General features: G+C 40.4%; 1 protein-coding gene across 2 annotated transcripts in view; it reads right to left on the bottom strand.

Moving 5' to 3' along the window:
* RELN (reelin) overlaps nucleotides 1-19,560 on the bottom strand; it is a 297,464-nt gene that overhangs the window by 24,123 nt on the left and 253,781 nt on the right. For both annotated transcript variants that reach the window (XM_086474260.1, XM_086474253.1), the window contains exons 42-50: nucleotides 16,823-17,043; nucleotides 15,640-15,787; nucleotides 12,022-12,280; nucleotides 10,513-10,762; nucleotides 8,143-8,311; nucleotides 4,758-4,898; nucleotides 3,221-3,398; nucleotides 1,771-1,964; nucleotides 404-660 (exon numbers count right to left, since the gene is read on the bottom strand). In XM_086474260.1, the coding sequence (XP_086330386.1) occupies nucleotides 404-660; nucleotides 1,771-1,964; nucleotides 3,221-3,398; nucleotides 4,758-4,898; nucleotides 8,143-8,311; nucleotides 10,513-10,762; nucleotides 12,022-12,280; nucleotides 15,640-15,787; nucleotides 16,823-17,043 (1,817 nt within the window). The remainder of the gene's footprint in view (nucleotides 1-403; nucleotides 661-1,770; nucleotides 1,965-3,220; nucleotides 3,399-4,757; nucleotides 4,899-8,142; nucleotides 8,312-10,512; nucleotides 10,763-12,021; nucleotides 12,281-15,639; nucleotides 15,788-16,822; nucleotides 17,044-19,560) is intronic.

The raw sequence follows: 19,560 nt of genomic DNA, 5'->3' as shown, positions 1-19,560 counted from the left end.
TGTTGTCTGTTAAGCCTTGTAAACATCTAGAAATAAATCCTCCACAAAATTTGGTTGTAAGATGTAGCCTACCTTCCCTAAAGAATGTTTTAAAAAGTTAGGAAATTGGAAACAGGTTAAGTAGTCTGCTCAGAATAACCTGGCACTTCTTAATTCTTTTTTCTTTCTCTGAAGAGAAGATAATCTTCTAAGTAAACTCATGCAGTAAAAAAAGAAAAGTTACATTACATCTCTTAATGTCACATTTTGTGAATTAGAAACAAAAGGGAAGACCTTTCGTGACAGTGATGGGATTGTCCATGATATCCATCACAGCGAGACAAAAATTCAGAGGCTCAGCAAGATTTGGAAATCGCCTCACTGACTTCTTGCTCTTTAATTCAGATCCACGTGAAACCTTTACCTGTAGTTTTGTCTTCCATGAACATGTCAAAGGCGATCCTCCCGGTGGGCCCTGCGTCGGCAGGGGTGCGCTCATGTTGTGGCAGGGGAGCGCTGCTGAAGGTGTCGAGCATCACCGTCCTCTGGTCAGCTGAGCCGGAGATCAACACGTTATCGATAGCCCAGTCGTTCTGGTCCAGGCCATCGTGTTTAGGCTGCCACCAGCGGAAGCGCGTCCCAATGGTTTTGGCATCATAGGGAAGGAGGATGTTCACAAAGCTGTAATAGAATGTTCAAATTAGTCGTAGGAAAGCCACAGGGCGAGGACACTTCTCAATGTTTTGTGCCGGGTGCTTTGACCAGGTCCAGTCCTGCTGTTTCCTAGACTATGTGGAAGCTGGGAAAGAAGGAAAAGACAGGGTGATCTAGCCTATGTTTGTTCCCCCAGGGGAGACTGCTGAAACAAAATTCTTCCTGATCACTCCCAATGTCATTCCTGGGACAGGGGCTCAGAGTGAGGTGGGAAGGGGCAGGACCCAGACGGTGGCATGGTTTGAGCAACGTCACATGCTCCAACTGTGCTTATGGGACAAAATGCAATGGTCTAGACTAGCAGGGTGTGACCATAAGGTCCTCATTAAGGGAAGTGTTAAGAAGGGGAATGTTGAAATAAAATTAAGACTACTGTTTTCAACATGGAGCCATTCAGTAGATAGCAATGTTCCAGTACAATTTTCTTATTTCCATTACAACAGTAGAATATAGTACATTTAAATCTCTTGTCCGATTAAAGTTCTAGTTATTTCTTGGTCTGTTCAAATGAAATAACAAATAATGGGTCCCTCCCAGCCTCATTTTCTGTAGTCTTTTGAATTAATCATTGAGGTAAAGGTCCACCCATATCTATACATGATCTGAATCTCACAAATATCTGAAAATAGGGCTTGAGTATATTCATCCTTTTGATGGCTATCTGAAGAAGTTCAGTTTCTCCTCTACATATCATTTTCTAACTAACTAGTTCAAGCAATGACTTTCTGCTCTTGTCAGTAAGAAACTAGATTGCAAATGAAAGTATTTTATAGAACAGGTTGGACATCATTATAGCAGCTATTAATTAATATTCCTGCAATGATTTACAAATCTACCAGACTGCTACAGACTCCTTACTACCCTTGTTTTTCTGGCCTAGCAGCTGCACAAATGCTGATGCTCAAGTATACGTACTAAGGCCGTTCATAAATGCTTGCAGGACTGGACAGGCTGAACTCTTAAAGAGCTGACATCCAAACCACAGCAGTAATATGTCCCACAGTTTCTTATGAAACATTCAAGACCACCTTGCTTCAGTACAGGAAATTATACAGGCAGAAGAAGGTATCTACAAACCCAGGCTTGCTGAATTGATCATAGAAAATTTCCATTAAGAGGCTCCAGGTGATTCCACCGTTCACAGAATACTCCAGCAGCACTCCCTGGTTGCGGTTATTAGGAGTTATCAGACACCCATACATGAAATAAAACTGGATGAATTCTGCACTGGTGAGGTTCAAGTCCACTGTAACTAACATACGGCTGCAGCCCTTAAAAACAACGAAAAAATGCGTTGGCTTATGTTGGCTGGCAAAACTTATGAACATAAAAAGTGTTAGACCATGCAGTCACTACTAATAGAACTTCATGTAGTAAAAACCTTCAAAATTGTACAAAATTATACTAATTATAACAAAGGTAAAGCTACAACAGAACAATAAATGTTCTTCCCTGAGGACATAATTTGCTGTGTTCCATCTTAAAAATTCCTGTTGTGTATTCATACACGTTGCTACTTGTACCTACATGCAGTATCAAGTATTCACCTTTCTTCTGAGTACGAGTTACAAAAATCGATGTCTCCAGTGTAAACCACAAGGTTTTCCAGGCAGAATTAATGAATCATTGATTATGTGCTAATGGCTCAATTTATGCAAGCCATCAAATGGCACAGCAATTTTAATATGTGTGTTTTCTCATAATCCCTTACATATTTCGTGTTGCTTAGTCCATTAGTTAGTAATACCTACTTAGTCCTACTGGAAGGAAGAGGAAATGTAATGCTTCTGTTTGTTAGTTTAGTTTAGAAACTTGCATCGGTTTGAATCTAGTTATAAATTTGTATGGAAGAGATCTACAAGCATAAGTTTTACGTCTTGCTAAAATACTATTTTGTCATTTTTATAATCCTGAAGTTATCTGTAAGCAAACTGTAATTCAGCAGCAGTCTGGGTTGTATGCCTATGTATGTAGCTAAATCAGGAAATTTACTCTGAGTTTACTCTGAAAAAAAAACAGCAATGAAATATCTGAAGGATAAGGCTACACATGGATGTATTTGCAAGGACCAAGTGCAAGTTATACACATGCAAATACCTAGTTATTAATTTACCTCTTTGGTTTGATTAGAAGCTGCACTGAACTCCAGCCTCTGGAAGCTATAGGTGCTATGAGGGGGCTGTTACTTGTGAGTGGAATTCAATGTCTACAGATTTGGACTGTGCTTTAATCTATCAGCTCCACCTCCAAAGGCCCCTCCACAGCTCCTTTCAGGAGGCACATACACTGTATCTCATTTTCCTGGCTGCAGCATAGCCAGGAACATGGTATCTGGAGTGTTTCTGGCTGGCTCTAGTCTGTAGGACCTGTCTTGACTTTGACCTTCAGCTAGGCAGAGGATTTAAGTTTTTTTATATGTTATATGTTATGCTGATATTTTTTAACACCTTACTATTTATTCATCTTCTTAAATCAGTCCCATTTACACTTTCAAATGGAGTGAGTTGCCCCCATGCTGAACACACACCCCGCTGAAGTGAAGAGCCATCCCAGAGGCAACTGCCCCGCAGACCGTGCTCAGTTTGCCCCCGTTCACCGTCAGCCAGTTCTGGTTCGATGGCGAGCGGTTGAAGTTATCTTTCAGTTGTGTTGGAAGGGGGGTCTCTGGCTCGTCGCAGTACAGCCCACCCCAGTGCTCATCGCAGCTGCAGAGGAAAACAAATGCAAAATTCAGCCGGCAAAGGCTCTGCATGGAGGTTTAATCAGTGCCATGTTATTCCGCATTAAGGTGCCATCTTGTTCTGCATAAAGGCTGTCTGCATCTTTTACTAGCGCACAACTGGTATATGGGGGTTTCAAACATCTGCCGCTTTGTGTAGTTAATATGAAACAAAAATGACTTTAGGAAGGCTAGTATTATGTATCATTCAAGCTGCTAATACAGAGTACACTCCAGCACAGAGTAAAATCAGTAAATTACGTTGTACTTGGATAGATAAACCTAGGAGAATGTGCCAAGCCGAAGAATGTCCTGCTAATGTTAAATTTTAAGTAAGTTTTTGTAAAATTTCAGTGGATGGGTACTTTCCTGTTGTTTCTTTATATAGTCCCCCACTTTTTTTTTCCTCCTCTGAAAAATCTTCTTATAATGTGTCAAAGGTTGAATAACAGCATGGAAATGTGTTCTTCTACTATGCAGATTTCACCAGGGAGATCGTACTTCAGTGAGGTCAGGATAGAGGACAACACAATAATGTCTATTCTGCAGCAGAATATATTTCTAACAAACATAGTCACAGCGCAACCACACAGCCATTCTCCCATTTCTGTTGCCATTTATGGCTGGAAAAAAGCAGTACATCCATCTGGAAGGTATTTCTCTGTTGCCAGACAGAAAAATCTGGGGAGATCAGGTTGTTTGTTAGCTTTGCAGGGCTCTACGTGGGCTGTTATACAGACAGTTTGAGGATCAAGCCAGTCTGCCTTCACCAGCAAACCCTACTGTGGAGCAGATGCAACAGGCCATCAAGCCAACACCAATCCCAAGACAAAATCTGGCCTTGTGAAGGGTTGGAATATATCCTTCTGCTTAGTGAATGCATCCCAACTCCAGCCCAGGTTCTCTGAATCCAGCGAGAGGATAAGGGCATGGAGACACAATGTGAAACCCCTTGGGAATAAGGATGGCATCTGGAAAGCTTCAGAACTGTGTGTCTTTAGGGGGATGTGAAAACTCAAGGGGTCCCTTCTCCCTACCTGGTGGGAGGGGAGCCAAGAAGCAGAGTAGGCAACAGCAGAGGTGATGCTTTGCCACTGAGGAAAGGACCAGCATCATCACCCATGATGTGTGAGCGGGCAGAATCTGGCAGCGCCAACCCCTGCACTTACCCTTCCTCTAGTTATTTCTATTCCCAGGTGATCCTGGTGCCCTGCTTGGTTTTAACAGGAAAATCCAGCTTCCTTTTAAAAAATGTATCAGAGTCTTTCCCACAAGTTTGTTAAAATAACAGAGGACGAGTGAAATGCTGCTGCACTGGGCAGAACAGGGAACAAATGGCACTTACACACAGTTGTCTTGTGTGCACTTCCCATGGCCACTGCACATGTCTATGCAGCCATCCCCAATGTAGACGTTATCGATTGCCCACGTTTGCTGCTTATCGAAAGGTGCAGGCTGGTGCCAGCGGAAACGAGTTGCTTGAGACCTTTGGGAGAGAAAGAAAAACAGGAAGGTAATATTTCTAGCTAAGCTAATCTTTATTTTGACTGAAAGGAAATGTCAGTCTTGAGGTTAGACTGCTGCTTTGATGTCATCACAACCTAGGGCTGATTCCTGACAACAACAAGGTCCCTGAAAAGCCAAGAACAGGGTGCCCACGTTTTGAAAGCAGGACAAAGCATGGGTGCTTGATAGCATGCTGAGGATGCAGGAGGTAGGAAAGGGATCACTGGTAAGAGCAAAGCAAGTGGGCTGTGGTTGGTGCAGAGGAGAAGAGGGTAGGAAGAAGGTGGTATGCCCAAAGGGAAGCTCAGACCAATCATAACCACGTCCCAGCACAGATCCGAACTTGAGGGATAGTGGGGAGCTAGATCAAGCCAGCATCACCCAAATCCTCCAAGTTCCACCCTGAGCCTGAGTTTTATTGCTTCAGCCCAAGTCAACAAACTAACCCAACTTTTTCTCTATGAATTCTCCCAAGTACACTTAGGTAAGAGCAACTCTAGGTAGGGGTTGCCTCCTAGGCGAGGTGCTGCCATTTATAAATCTACAGGTGTCAGGTGAGAGCGCGTGTGCAGGGCTTGCGGCGTGAGCCTGGTTTTGCAGTTGCCTCCCCTGCCTCCATCCAGGGCTTGGCTGGAAATGTTAAGAAATTATCTATGGTGTGATCCTGGATCCTTTCAGTAAAGCATTTACATTTTGTTGGTTAAAGGGGGCCTAGCTCCCTATATAAACATCTTGCTTTGATGTAGCTATATGTGAATTAAATGTCTCAGCTCCCAAGACAGATGATGAAAACCTAGCTGAAACAGTCAGGGGACACCAAATAGCTATTGAGCTTGTGCAGCAGTAGACACCTCTATTTGAATAGCTGCAAGTAGATGAATTTCTGTAACTTATCAAAACCACTATTTTAAATTCAAGCTAGTCCATGTTTTGCTGTACAGCACTAGATGGCAGCATTGAACTTTGTGTAGTCTGTTTTCTCCTGAAAGTCAAAGGGAAATCATAATTATTGTAAACAATAAAACAAATAAACAGCAAAATCCACAAAATTTATTCAGTGTAAAAATAGACCTTTTATGTAAGGTCAATGTTATCCTGTGAATTATTTCTTTATAAACATGTTACGTGAGATGAATGAATAACAAGTTTATCACAAGAGAAATCTACTGCTGTGCTGTCTAACTGCTCACAAATAGCATTTTAAAAAGAAATGCATAAATTATGAGCAAGTCTTTCAAGAATAAAGACAAGCACCTGTATCACTGCCTGCTTTAGGTTTGGTGCTTCACTAATGATTTATGGAGCTGATGCTGCTGGGAGAAGCTTTGTGTTTGCATTTGCATTTTAAAATCAGCTCTGAGTCTAAGTTAAAACTAAGTGTTCGTTGCCTTCTACAGGCCAGAGGTTAGATAGCACAGTGGGGTACACAAGCCCTAAAAGGCTACGTAAGTATGAGTGCTGTGCACCAGGCCAAGCTGTTGACTATGTAGCCTGCACATCCCTAAAACATACAGGCACAAACAATTGGAGACACACACCTGCTATTACACAGCTTGAAGTAATAAAGCAGCATAAAAATTATATCTCATATGGACTAAAGGGCCTATTAGCTGCACTATTCCTTATTCTAAAGCTTAACATCTCCCTTGCTTATGAGCTAAGGTTGTAATAACCTCTGTCATGTAATCCCTATCAATATCTTTGGGAAATGTTATTACTTGAGCCATCAAATATAGTTATTGAGTTGGACAGAAAAGCAATCTTTGCCTCAGTAGGGCATCAGACTTCTTCTTTTGACATATACTGTTCAAAAAATGTTTCAGTCTTAAAATTGCAGTTCTTTATAAACCTGAGTTTGTCTCAGGTGGTAGGTTCCTTTCAGGTCTGAATTCAATTGGTTTAAAACATTAACCCCAGTCCTGATTTATCCTATTCAGCCCCAGAAAGCCCCTCCTGAACACAAGTTTACAGACTTTTTGAAAGAACTGTTTGGATAATGGATTTTACAGGCAATACGGAGTGAAGCAATACAAAAGAGGAAGCAGAGCAGATGAACGCTGGGAACAAGTCCTAAAAAATTACTCAACGTGAAACACCGCACTGGAGATAGAGAAGAGTCTAGATGCCCCAAATGGTCAGTAATAGAACATAGACTTTTCCACTACTAGTTTCATAATGTGTGGCAACTGTATGGGTGCCCTCAGTACAATTGCTAAAAAATAAAGGTCTCCATTTCAAACTCACATGTGCATTAGCTGGCACCTTTCGTAACAACCTTCTCAAACAGGCATAGGCTCTGCCTGCGCTGTGGTACTTCCGTGCCTGCAGTTAGCTCAGCTTATGCCTACGGGAGGAGATTGGGCTCAGCAATAGGAGCAAAGCTGTAGAATTGAAGTTGTGCTGAGAGCCTGATGTCCACACTACCTGTGTTTGCAGTGTTTTACTTTGGGCTAGCCCTACGCTGGCTTTATCGGGTATGACTGCGTGGGGGACAGTCACAGCTATCGCTGCAAAACAGCCGATCGAGAAGGGTGCAGCCTGGAAGGCTGAACTACCCAGTTGTCCCTAGATGGGTCTTTTTGATGAATAAAACAAAAATCCAGCAGTTTTCAGGGCATTGTAGGGAAGTGTATGGCAGCATTCCCAATAGAACTGTCAGTCCCAAACAGCTCCTTCCACTACATCCTCCCAACAAATTCCACAATTTTTCTTCCCTCAAAGACAAAGGAATGTAGGAAAAGGAAGAGCAGGTGATAATGAGATGTGTGAAAACAATGACGAGAGCATCAAAGCTGAGAGAGACACAAAGGATACAAGGAATGCACAGAAAAACAAGAAGCCTGAAAAGTGCTACATTTAAAGCACCAGCTCATAGCCGACAGCAGCAGGCATAGGGCGCAGTGCGGGTTCAGCCAGTCCAATTAGCCACCAAACCAACCAGAATTTAGTGAGGCTGACAATAACATGAGATTCTTTAAAAAGTTCCCCCTGGCCCTGCCCAGGACAGGACAGACAAGAATTTCCAATCTTTGAAAAACTAAGAGAAGTAAACGTATATAAGTAGCTTTGCAATTTTTATGCAAAGCGGGAAAGGGCTTCATTTACTTATTTTTGCTACATGCACGGACCAAACAAGGTACAATTATTTTAATGCTGTAACATATCATGCCTCAATACATAGTTATGAATTTAGACTTATTCTTCAGAAACCCAGTGGTAGATACCTAGTATAGGGAGGCAGAGGCAAAGTAACCCGGGTCCACTTGTTGAAAGTGTCCGAAATGAGAATCCTCTGGAGATGGTACTTGTTGCATTCCACGTTAGTGGGAAGACAGTCTCTCAAAATCGGGTGCCAGGTCAGCCCAAGGTCCACTGAATATTCCAGTTCAATAGCTAAGGGTGGAAAGATCATTAATTACTTAATTTAAAGACTTACATCCATAGGTCTGCAATAAACTGGTAACGCCAGAGAGCGTTAGTCACAAGTCTATGCTGACAAAATAACCACTCAAATCTTTTCAAACCCTTGTGTCAGAAACACTGACCTCTGTGGCAGTGCTGGAGGACATGTTACATGTTGCTGAGCAGGTATAGCTCAGGAGAAGGCTGCAGTACACCTCTGCATCTGCCACCTAACTCAAGGGACCACAGGTGCAAAGACAAAGTCATCTATCAAGTTGCCAGGATTAAGTCCAACTGATTTTTGTAGTTGCAGTGAGCAAGAAAGTGATGTGACAGCATCATGACCAGCAAATTTTTTGGTTTTCAGGCTGAAGAATGAGATTCAGCTGGATATAATTGTTGTGTAAGGCAGAGCAACACTCAAATTCAAACGTTTGGCTCTGTCACAAGACAGTTTAATCACTCTTCCACCCCCCCTTCCAGATCAGCTCATGTCATTATCCAGCATAAACAATTTTAAATTGAGTTTCTTAGTCAGTGAGCTTGTTTTCATTCAAACACCGCCTAGGCACATAAAGTAATGTTTTAATTTCTCGGCAAAAATCAGCAATTTAATTGTTTTGATGTTTATAGCTTATAAACTTTTATCATGAAAAATAAAGTTTAGTCAAGCTCACTGAATACTTCAAATTAAACTTTTATGCAACCCTTAAAAAGTAAATAATAATAGGCACAGGACTGTAACTTGAAGTAATGTTCCAGCTTCCAGGCATTCTGGCTGTTTAAAACATGGAACGTGGTTGCAGTGGCAGGGGTGATAAGTCTGCAATCTTTTTTGATTACTACAGACCCATTTCTTCTACCCTCATGCACAGAGAATGACCGTTAATCACCCAATCACATCAATCCTACTTGATGTCTAAGCACAGAAGACAGTGCGATAGGAATACAAGGACAAGTGAATACAAACAAGGATGAGTGAGTTTTTAGTGTTAAATCTCTGTGACCAGAATGAAATGCTTTGCTCATCATGACTGGAAGCATGATTAGGTAGTGTCCTGCCTAATTTAATACTAAGTTAAGATAATGGTAAGTGTAGTAGACAAAGAAACAAAAAAAGAAGGAACTGTTTCTTTGCCAGTGTATAGCTAACGCTGCCAAAATATTTTTAAACTTTAGTAGAGATGATCTTAGGATGCTGCAGTCTTTTTAATACCAAAAGAAAAAAAATATTGTTAAGCATGTGAATAAAATATCTCAGTTACTTCCATTGGCTTCAGAATAGCAAAATCAGAGAAGTCATTTCTGGGACTTCATGTCAAATCTTTTTCCATTTTCATGCAGAATCCTAGAGGAATAGTCAGCAACCGAGTGAATTAACACATGTTATGTGCTGCAACATATTGTATTCTCCTCATAAAAAAATTGATACCCCAGAACCCTACACTAGAAGAAGGTAATTTAAAATGTACAAAGAAGCATTCAACAACTAGGAAGAGTGCAGAGCATGTTTTTATTTATATGTGTATTTGTGTATACATACGTATACACACATAAAAGCGTGCTGTGCACTCAGTGTATATCATATGGAGAAAAGGAAGCTAGGCAATTAAAAATTGCATCATGATGTGTATATGTATATATACACATATATGTGAATATATCTATGTACACATTCATGCACGTACATACATACACATACATGTTTATTATTTCATTGGGGTGGTAAAAATTTTTGCAGCTGATGCTGACTTAGCATGTGTCAGATGTATGCTAATACAAATGACTTATACAAGTGCAAGTGAGATCTGAACTGAGACTTACCTCACCAAAAATGCAAAACCACAAAGCAAGAAACATGCTGGGAACATCCTGCTGCTTATTATTAGAACCACAAGATTACCCCAAGCAGTGGATACCATATTCTGGTAAATGGATTTGAGTAAGGAAACTGTTAGTCTTTTTCTAAAATGAATTGAACTGCAACTTAAGTGCTCAGAGGGAATAATATACTTAATCTTAGGCTTCAGACACCTAGAATAAAAAAGCTGATATTACAAATCCTAACAGAAACATGAAGCTTGCTTTTGTTTCTCAGTTGTCATTACAATGAATAATGGAAGCAGAAAACAAGTGAACTTTCCTGTACAGGAGAGGAAGAGGAAGGGCAGGAATTACCAAGAAGTCATTACCATAACAGGAGTCCGTGACAGAGCAGGATGCTGCGAAATCTAGTTGCAAGAAAGAGTCTTCGTTGACAACGATGTCAGTGGTGACAACATAGCGGGTGCTGGCTTTCTCAATGAACACTAGAGCATCTCCAGTAGAGCCACAGACTGGCATCTTTGTTCCACCAGGATGTAGCAGCCACTTTCTACTATCCAGTGTGGTGAAATCATCTTCTAATACTGTATTGCCAGAGATGTTTCCTCCAATAAGAATCTGAAACATTAGGAAAGGAATTGTTATTGAAAAGAAAAGATGTCTCCAAGTCTTAAAAGCATACACATGACATAGCAACCTGGAGGAGGAAAAGATTTACCGATCTATGCATACATATTCTGCTGGCCCGAAATAGACAAATTCACTTTGTAAAAAGTTTAGGTTATGAGGAAGGGGAATTTCTTTTTCCTATAAGGAGTCCTAAAGAGATCAGCTCAGCTATACAAATCTAAAGTTCAGGGAGGTGAACTCCATCCTGGGTGAAGTAAAACTGCTCACAAAAATAAATGTTGGTAGGAGCAAAGTGATTACACTATCACTTTTCCTATTGACTGTTCAGCTCTACTGTAATCTGGTGCACTACTATCAGGTTGCATTTGCTGACAGAACTTGGGAAATAATCTATGGTTTGGCATTGACTGTAAGATGTCAGCATTTTACAATTCAACAGAAAGCAAGGTAGAATTGCATTTCATTTGTTGTTCTGAATTCAGTTTCTGATTGTTCTGAACTAATATAGCTACATTCAATGAAGGTACAGGAATGAAAGAATGAGGATTTTTTCATTTTTAAATAGAGAGATGGGAAGTACAATTTTGTAACCACATCATTATACAAGGCTGGGAGTTTGGTTTCTGGGTTTCTCTTAAGGACCTGATCTAACTCCTTTAAAAAATCATTCATAAATATTTAAGCAAGTTGAACTTGGACAGCCCAATAACACTACTTAGAGCGCAATCACTTTAATGTGGTTTCTTGAGATTTATACCAAGTTATACAAAGCAATATAATAACCTTTATAGAAGCAAATCCTAAATATGAAACAAAACTTTGTTTTCAAAATTAGAAGATGGATATAGATTGACATTTTTCTGTATTTTTTCTATTACATTCTATTAAGCCAGTTACATATTTGGGTAGATTTTAAATGAAGGTTTTGAAGTTTGAACTCAGACTTGCGTGTTGCATGGTAACGCCTTCTGCAATGTGAACCTGAGGCTCTACCCATGTATAAAAGGCTTTTATAGCTCCAAAATGGGTGTCCAGTACCCTGCCTGGAAATGATGCATCAAAACCACAAGATAAGCAAACAGTAATTGTGCTCTATTATTTTGCTAGATTGTTATAGTTCTGGAATACCTTTATATGAAGCATTTTTGCTTGACCCAGTGAAATGATGTATGCCACAAAAGGGAAACATTAAGACTGAAAACAGTCTAAAGTTGTATTAAAAAATAACAACCCAGAGGATTCCTTACCTGGTCGATTACCCAGGGACTATAGAAATGTCCATTCTCAGATGGTTGCCACCAGCGGAGCCGGGTGGAGCTGGAACGGGCCTTCAAGGGAATTTCCAGGGCAATGTATCGTCCCACGTTGCTGGAGTTACTGAAGAGGAACTCCTGGAGAAGGCTCCATGTGAGGCCCCCGTTGAGTGAATACTGCAGCAGCACAGGCTGGCTCCTGGGGTCCGGCACCCCTTTGCCACATCCCAGTCTCATGAAAAACTGCACAAATCTAACAGGGCGAGCAATTACTGGAAAGATTTATTTTCTGCAACATCCTAGACAACCGACTAGAGAGACTCGGAGTTTGTCTATTGACTAGCCCTGTGATTTCTTGCTGTAAAAGTCAGCTTTAGGAAATCTTACGACTTCCTTTTCAAAGCCTCCAGAATGTAAGCACACAAACAGGTGGGATGACAAAAAATCGTTTTGCCTGAGTGGTAGTTTGCCAGGCAGAAGGGGTTGAACAAAGGCGGTCATTTATGTTTTGAGCTTTTGTCTGCATAGCAGATGGTGTTGCAAATATCAGAAACATAATCCTGGGTGAAATTTTTATCCCTGTAGCCCATGAGTACAGATTTTAGTGGCAGAAAAGCAATGGTGCCCTAAGTAGATCATAATTTGCTGTGAATTTGATGAAATGCTTAAATTCGAAATAAGCATCCTGGTTTTCCACTGGCATAAACTAGAGAAAATCTGGACAGGAGAACAAAGCACATTTCACTTTCAGGGATCATTTAGTCAGCCTGAGAAATTTGTCTAAATCACACTGCTTAAATGTGCTGGCTTCTCTGAAGCCAGCCCAGCCACCCAGGGACACCAGCACTTTCATCCCCTATTTAATTAGCTTCCCCAAAGCAGCACAATAGACTTGTATCAAACTGCGAAATTCTTCCCATTGGCCGATGCTCATAAATAGCTCTACTATGCACTTGGAGTGGAGGGAACTGTTGCTGTAATGATATTTACCTATTGGACTCACAGGGATATTACAAGTATTAATTCATGTTTGCACAGCTTTTGCACATCTTTAGAGTGTTGTATCTGTTCTAATTATTAGTGCATTAGAGCTGCCTGCCTCACGGTTAAATGAAACGGCGCAAAAGAAGTTTTGTATTAAAAGTCTTGCTCTGGTTTGATCTGCAGGTAGATCCGCCGGGAGTGGAGGCTGCAGAGGTGCTGGGTAGACAAAACTTCAATAAAACACCAGACCTGCAAGTCAATTAATTCTAGTCCTTGCTGCGACTCACAGTTTCTCTTGCTACTATATATAACTTCTTTTGCTATAGGTTATATCCACCTCCACGTCCCAGACATAACATATTGCTTGTGCTGTAAAGGAGCACTGGGGACCCTCATGGATCAACATATCAACTGTAATGGATTGGATTCACTGCTGGCAAGTCTTTGTGCCTCCTCAGATTTACTCCGACATTCACCACATAATTCAAAGGAAATAAACCCAGGTGACCTTGTCTCTGTTGAACCTGCTCTCTCTGGATTGCGATTCTTTTATCTCAATTTTTACTAATATAGAAATAAGCCACTCAAATATAGGTAACATAACCTCTAGCAGATGAAAAAGTAGTTTTAAATACCTCTTCTCATCCCACAGATATTTTGCAAAGGCTCTGCCTATTTTGAAATGGAATAGCAAAATTTTCTTGTAGATCTATTAACACTGAAATGTGTGGATAGTCTTCTAGTAATTCAGAATTGAAAGGGATTTGATCCATTGTGATATCTAAAATGTTCTGTCCCTACTGATATTTCATGCTGTGCAGTTCCAGCTACTGGTATCACCATGATGGTGATATACTGTCACCTATGTCAAATTCTTTAAAATATAGGTGTGATGGCAGTGGATAGTGGATTAGGGAGTCCACTTGATTTCAATCCCCAGGTACTGACAATGACTTGCAGCACTGACAGACACCACTGGTCCCTTGTACTTCAGGGGAATACCTCATATGAAAAGGGGAAGTTTTAACGTGACTACTGAGTCTAGTCCCTTAAAAGTATCTATTAATTAGGAATGCTGGTACTCGTAATTCCTGACATAAGTGGAAACCTCTCCCCAAGTCCTTTGCAGAATTTGTCGTGTCTGTGTCACAACCAGATCTGTTGTGCTTTGCAGGTGGCCAATAGAGTCATCCTGGAAATTAAGAAAATCCCTCTGCAATTGCTTCAGGTTGCTAAAGAGCAGCCCCCAGCAACACTGTTGCAGTCTGCCTTGCTGTTCAGAAAAGAACATACAGTTAATTGTTGATAACTGTTACTTTTTATACGCATATACAAGAAATGAAATGTACTGCTTTGTTTTCCTTTTACTAAGACAGAAGTCATTTATCTCCATATGACACCTTGAGGTCAATATATGCAAATCCAGCTACAGACTCATGGAGGAGAGATAAATGATGGTTCTTTGAACACGAGCAATAAGGAAAACATGTCATTTAGTTTAATGGAACAACTTACAAGATCTCTTGTATCATTTGTTAAACAATATTTTAATTTCAGAATGGTCTAGGAAATCAAATGAGTGCAGAGAATTGATGTTTGTGTTTACTAGCTTCTGAAAAAAGTTTGCTGTGAGGATTCTTACAAATTCAGTACAGGGATCTTTAATATCGCACCTCAGTGAGGGTTACCTAACTGTTGATCTAAAGAATAGAATGGTTAGAAATTAGACATCTTTATTGACCATGAGGCTATGCAATTAAATCATTATTTAAAGGTTCTATGCGAATAAAGACAAGTCAAAAAGAGATAAAGTGCCTGTTAAAGTGTTTCCCACAGAACATTAGAGAGAAGTAGGGTGTTTACAAAAGATCAGTGGAAAAAAGTCTCGGAGAAAATACAACCCCTCCAAAGTGATAATATAAGGATATAAGCTAAGATACTGAATAAATTAGAAAACAATGCCTGTTTGTTAGCATGCCCTCAGTTAGGATGTGGTTTAACTTAGGTTGGTGTAATTGCCTCACTCATCAAATATCTCCTCTGCAGGCTGTAATGATACAACATAATCTCTAAATACACTAAAAATATTTGGTTTTCAATGTGCTCAGTGTAGCTGGTGGCAGCTTGATGCGAATTTCTCAGTGAATTATTGGAAACAAATGTGCACAAAAAGAAGAAAGTAAGCTTCAGAAAGAAAGGAATTATGAGATGATGAATGTAAGTTATACTGGCAGCAGATACTTCTGTTTCAGCAATGGCTTATAATACACCAAACTGTAAGACAAGCAGAGCGTGTGACATGCAGTTGCTTTCTTGTGTTATGCATTCAAGAAATAAAAACTTATATAAACTACTGAAGGTGTGGCATCAGATCCTGGAATTCTTATTCAAGGAAAAAAAGTAACATTAAAATAGTTAATCCCATTAAAGTTCAAGTTAAATTTAATTTAAAATGGTAACAGTGTTTAAAATGGAATATTTCCTAGAGTAAGGACCATGGAATATTTCCTAGAGTAAGGACCACAGAATATATCAGTGTGCCTTTACTACAGAAGTATCACATATGTGTTATTCTTCAGTATATTATTTCTTCAGTGAAACCCTGAAAGAACTCTGAAATTGTGTTACCTGGCTTGTGACAAATCTAGGTCTCGAGTCATCAGCATACGTAGTCCTTCTTCATTAAAGAAAAGGTTGTTTCCTCCAGACATGATACCACATTTCCTTGATGGCTTCCCACCACTCACAAGCAGGAATCTATCTGACTCCAGCTGACCTGAATACACAGTAAATACATATTTATGATTTACTCTGAAGTGCTCCTACTGCAAGAGTACTATTTCCAGAGGAAGAGAGATAAATTAAACATCACATGCAGCGTGAAGAAATATCCAGCATTTCTGATGCAATGTATTCTAGAAAACGGCCACGAGTCAAAACAAAATAAACAAAATAAACACAGAAGTACGAAATCTGGGATCTTAGTCTCCAGTTATTCACAAGATTTTTCCACTTTTTTTTGTTTTTCTTAAGTTAACAATGAAGTACCAAGGTCTATGAAGAAACTTGGGGCACTGTGTGGTAGCATGCAAGTAAGTGCTGGCAAAATTCAAAATGAACAGCAGCACCTACGAAGGGATGAGTTTGGTTCACAAGTGCTGCTTTATTCAAAATGTGCCCTTCTTGCCATGCTTGCTAGTGAGGGAAACTTCGAGGTGGTTTCAGAGTTGTGTGCGTGGATGCTCTGTGTGCCCAGGCACGCATGAGGCTTTGAGTTCCCTCTGGCCATCCATCGCTTGGTGTCTGCCATGCCTGCTGAGTGGTGGCTCTCACCCCTGAGATACACAGTCTGCTCTAAAACCATGTTTGCTGTATTAAGGCCACTTAGATTTCCATTGTAGTGAGAAAAAACAAACTTAAAACCCTCTGTCGTTTGCCTCACTTGCACGTGTTCTGTCTGTGCTGAAGTCAAACTACCATCAAAGCACCATTTTCTTCTAAAACTATTTTCTACATGTGGAGTCTCAGGAAATTTTATTTTGGTGAATATTTTGTATTCCAGCATCAACAACTTCACCAAGAGTCAGTCACTCCAAACCAGACAACTGATAGCCATCAGACATTCACAAACTGTGCTTGAGAATGACGTCTAAGCTGCTCGGTTCATGGGCATGCCCCTACAGCATAACTTATATTCAGAAGCATACAGGGGTGAGGAAGACTTTACTGTTTTATCCCTTGAGCCCTGCGTTCCACTAAGATGGATAGGCAGAATTCAGACACAACCTCCCCCCCCCAAAAAAAGAGATACCTTCAAAATCATCCTTAAGAAAGTCAGAGTTCTTGGTACTTATTTTGCAGGTTGGCCCAGAGTACCCAGGATCACAGATGCACTTTGTGCCATTGATACAGCTGCCGTGCCCATTGCACATCTCCTCGCACTGCGGGCCGATGTACACGTTGTCAATGGCCCAAGTCACTGGCTGGGATCCAGCAGGGTAAAATCCTTGGTACCATCTGAATCTTGCCAACCTGAAAAAGGCATAAAATGTGCTTACTTTAAATAATAGTTCCATCTGTTTTGTATCCCACATATACAACACACTATGCATCTATATACTACTCTTTCATTGGAACTGGCTTGATAAATAGCTTAATTCCAGAAACTGGCTGCTATGTCTAATTCCTTCAGTACCTCATACATCTTTATGTTGATGTTCAACCCAAGTACTGACAGAAATAAAAATAACGTTATTCATTAGTTGTAATACTAAAACTGAGTGATGGACTTGAAAATGGGATTTGAAATCTGACCACTCTTCTCTCCATCGTTCATGGGGAGGATGAATGGCTGTGGTCTGATGGATTCCTTCTGCTTTGGTGTACAGTGTCTGGGGCAGACCGGGTCACTCTCACCCTCTCCTGGAGAGTGAAATCCTACTTCATGCTGCTACTCTGCCCCCAGGGAGACCACCTGTGGAGCTGGGGTGATAGGATCTCACTCTCAATTACACATAAAGAAAATATGATCTGACATGCCACCAGGTACTTCAGCTTGCTTTTGGGCAGCTTAATCTTAAAGCAGACTGGTACTGCAAGTTGTTAATTTAAACTATATTCTCCTTTGGGTGCTGTCATGTCATTTTTAATTCGCCTCCTAAGTGCTACTCACATAAATGCTGCCTATAGAGAGGAACTGACGGGGGAAGGAGGGAAAACAAATTGAGATGGGGAAAAACACTTGAGAGACTAATTTTAATTCCCAATTGAGAAAACATTTTAAAGGAGGAAGGAAACCAAAAGGGTAGAGAAGGGAAAAGCACTTAATTGCCTTGCATGTTTAATGTGTCTTATTAGAGATATCTAAATGTAGCAGGTGAACCAATAAATAGCACAGGTAGTTGGTGAGATTTTTTTGTCTTGATTTGCTAAAAAGGAATTTTCATGAGGGGATTCAGGTGATAAGGGATAGCTGATGTGTGGGGACACTACTAAGAGTTTAAAGAAAGGTACCCAAGAACCAGAGTCCTGCTGGAAGTCAAAAACATTGATTTTAGTGCTCTCTGAGGTGAAGGACACAAGTGTGAGGCTGGAGATGTAAGCTCCTGTTCAGAGATCTCTGCCCCATGGACTGGATTTGTTCCACCCCTGAAGCATGTCAGCTCCTTCTCTCAGGCTCCCTCCTGGTGAGGGTGAAGCATGACTCCTGTCTGAAGCAAGGAGTGAAATACTGGTCTTGCTGAAGTTGGTAGGTGTTTCTTCACTGGCTCAACAGGCCCTGGGCTTTTTCTTCGGGACATAACTGTAATACTAATTCTTAGTTACAGCTGTCTGCTGAGAACATTTATTAATGTCCAAAATAACATATATAGTGGAAGTAACTGAAAATGTCTTCATCTTCATTTAAATGTAATCATTTGACACTTGGGGGATGAAAAGGTTGGGTTTTTTTTTTAGAATTACACAAGGAGTCAGGTTTGGAGTTTTTTTCTTGTTATTCCTGTGGATTCTGGTGGAGAAGATCCCCCTTCAGCCCTCTGGCCCAAGAATTTCATGGCACCAAATGCTCCACGGAAGCTGTTCTGTGCTGGTGGTTTTAGCTGACTACCAGCAATTGGCTTCTAGCCTGGCGTGTTGGGGAAGAAATGGGAGGGAAGGCAGGCAAAGAGGACAGAAACACTCAGGAACAGAGGACTAAACCAAAATACCTGCAAGATTTAAATGAGTTAGGAGTCTCCATAGTAAAAATTTTCCTTTGGAGGGACGCATTGGTAGTTGGGTAGAGGGTCAAATAATTCTTTTGGGCAAAACCAGAAGGACAAATGAGCTGCTGCAAGAGAGTGTTACCTATTCCATGCTTGAAATGTTAACTGTCATAAACCAGAAAATTCAAGTTTAAAATTTAAACATTTTCTTAAATTATTAAACATCCAGACTTTCCAAGCTTGGTTCTCATCTCTTATATAGGTCTTTTCATACTTTCAGAGGCACATATGGAGCCACATATTTAGTGGAGGGCCCATTGCATGCTGTAATTTCGTAAATATTCAGTCTCATAGTTTCATAGATTCATGAAGACTCATAGTTGCATAGCTCATTTTCATTCATATGTGCTACAGCTTAATCCTTAATGATGTGACTTTTTACATAATCTGAGTTGATGCTAAAAGGCAGTTTTCCCTGAAAAAGTAAACAGCACTCTTTTATACATTGAAAAGTTACGTATTATGCCCGCTAGCATATATTCTTTTTCTGTGCTATGTATCTGTTATCATCCAACCTGGTTTGTTCTACAAACTTTAAGTTTCTGAGTGACTGCGTCAGTTCATTTCTTATAATCAGAGAACTTTACAGATGCAAGAGACCTTGAGTATTTAGATCAGTCCATTTCCTTAGACTGAAGTAGAATCAAGTTTATACTAGCTCACATTTTACTGCATTTTCTAATGAATCTCAAGTTTCATGCAAGAATATCCTTGATGAATTCAAATGGCTAATGCACTTCAGTAAAGAACATTGAAAGCTCTTTAAGGATGTTCAGTTTTGCGT

Source organism: Leptosomus discolor, chromosome 1 (assembly GCF_034619465.1).
Source record: "Leptosomus discolor isolate bLepDis1 chromosome 1, bLepDis1.hap2, whole genome shotgun sequence".
Classification (NCBI taxonomy): Eukaryota; Metazoa; Chordata; class Aves; order Leptosomiformes; family Leptosomidae; genus Leptosomus; species Leptosomus discolor.
Note: the sequence above shows the minus strand (reverse complement) of the source record. Positions and strands in the feature narration are given on the sequence as shown.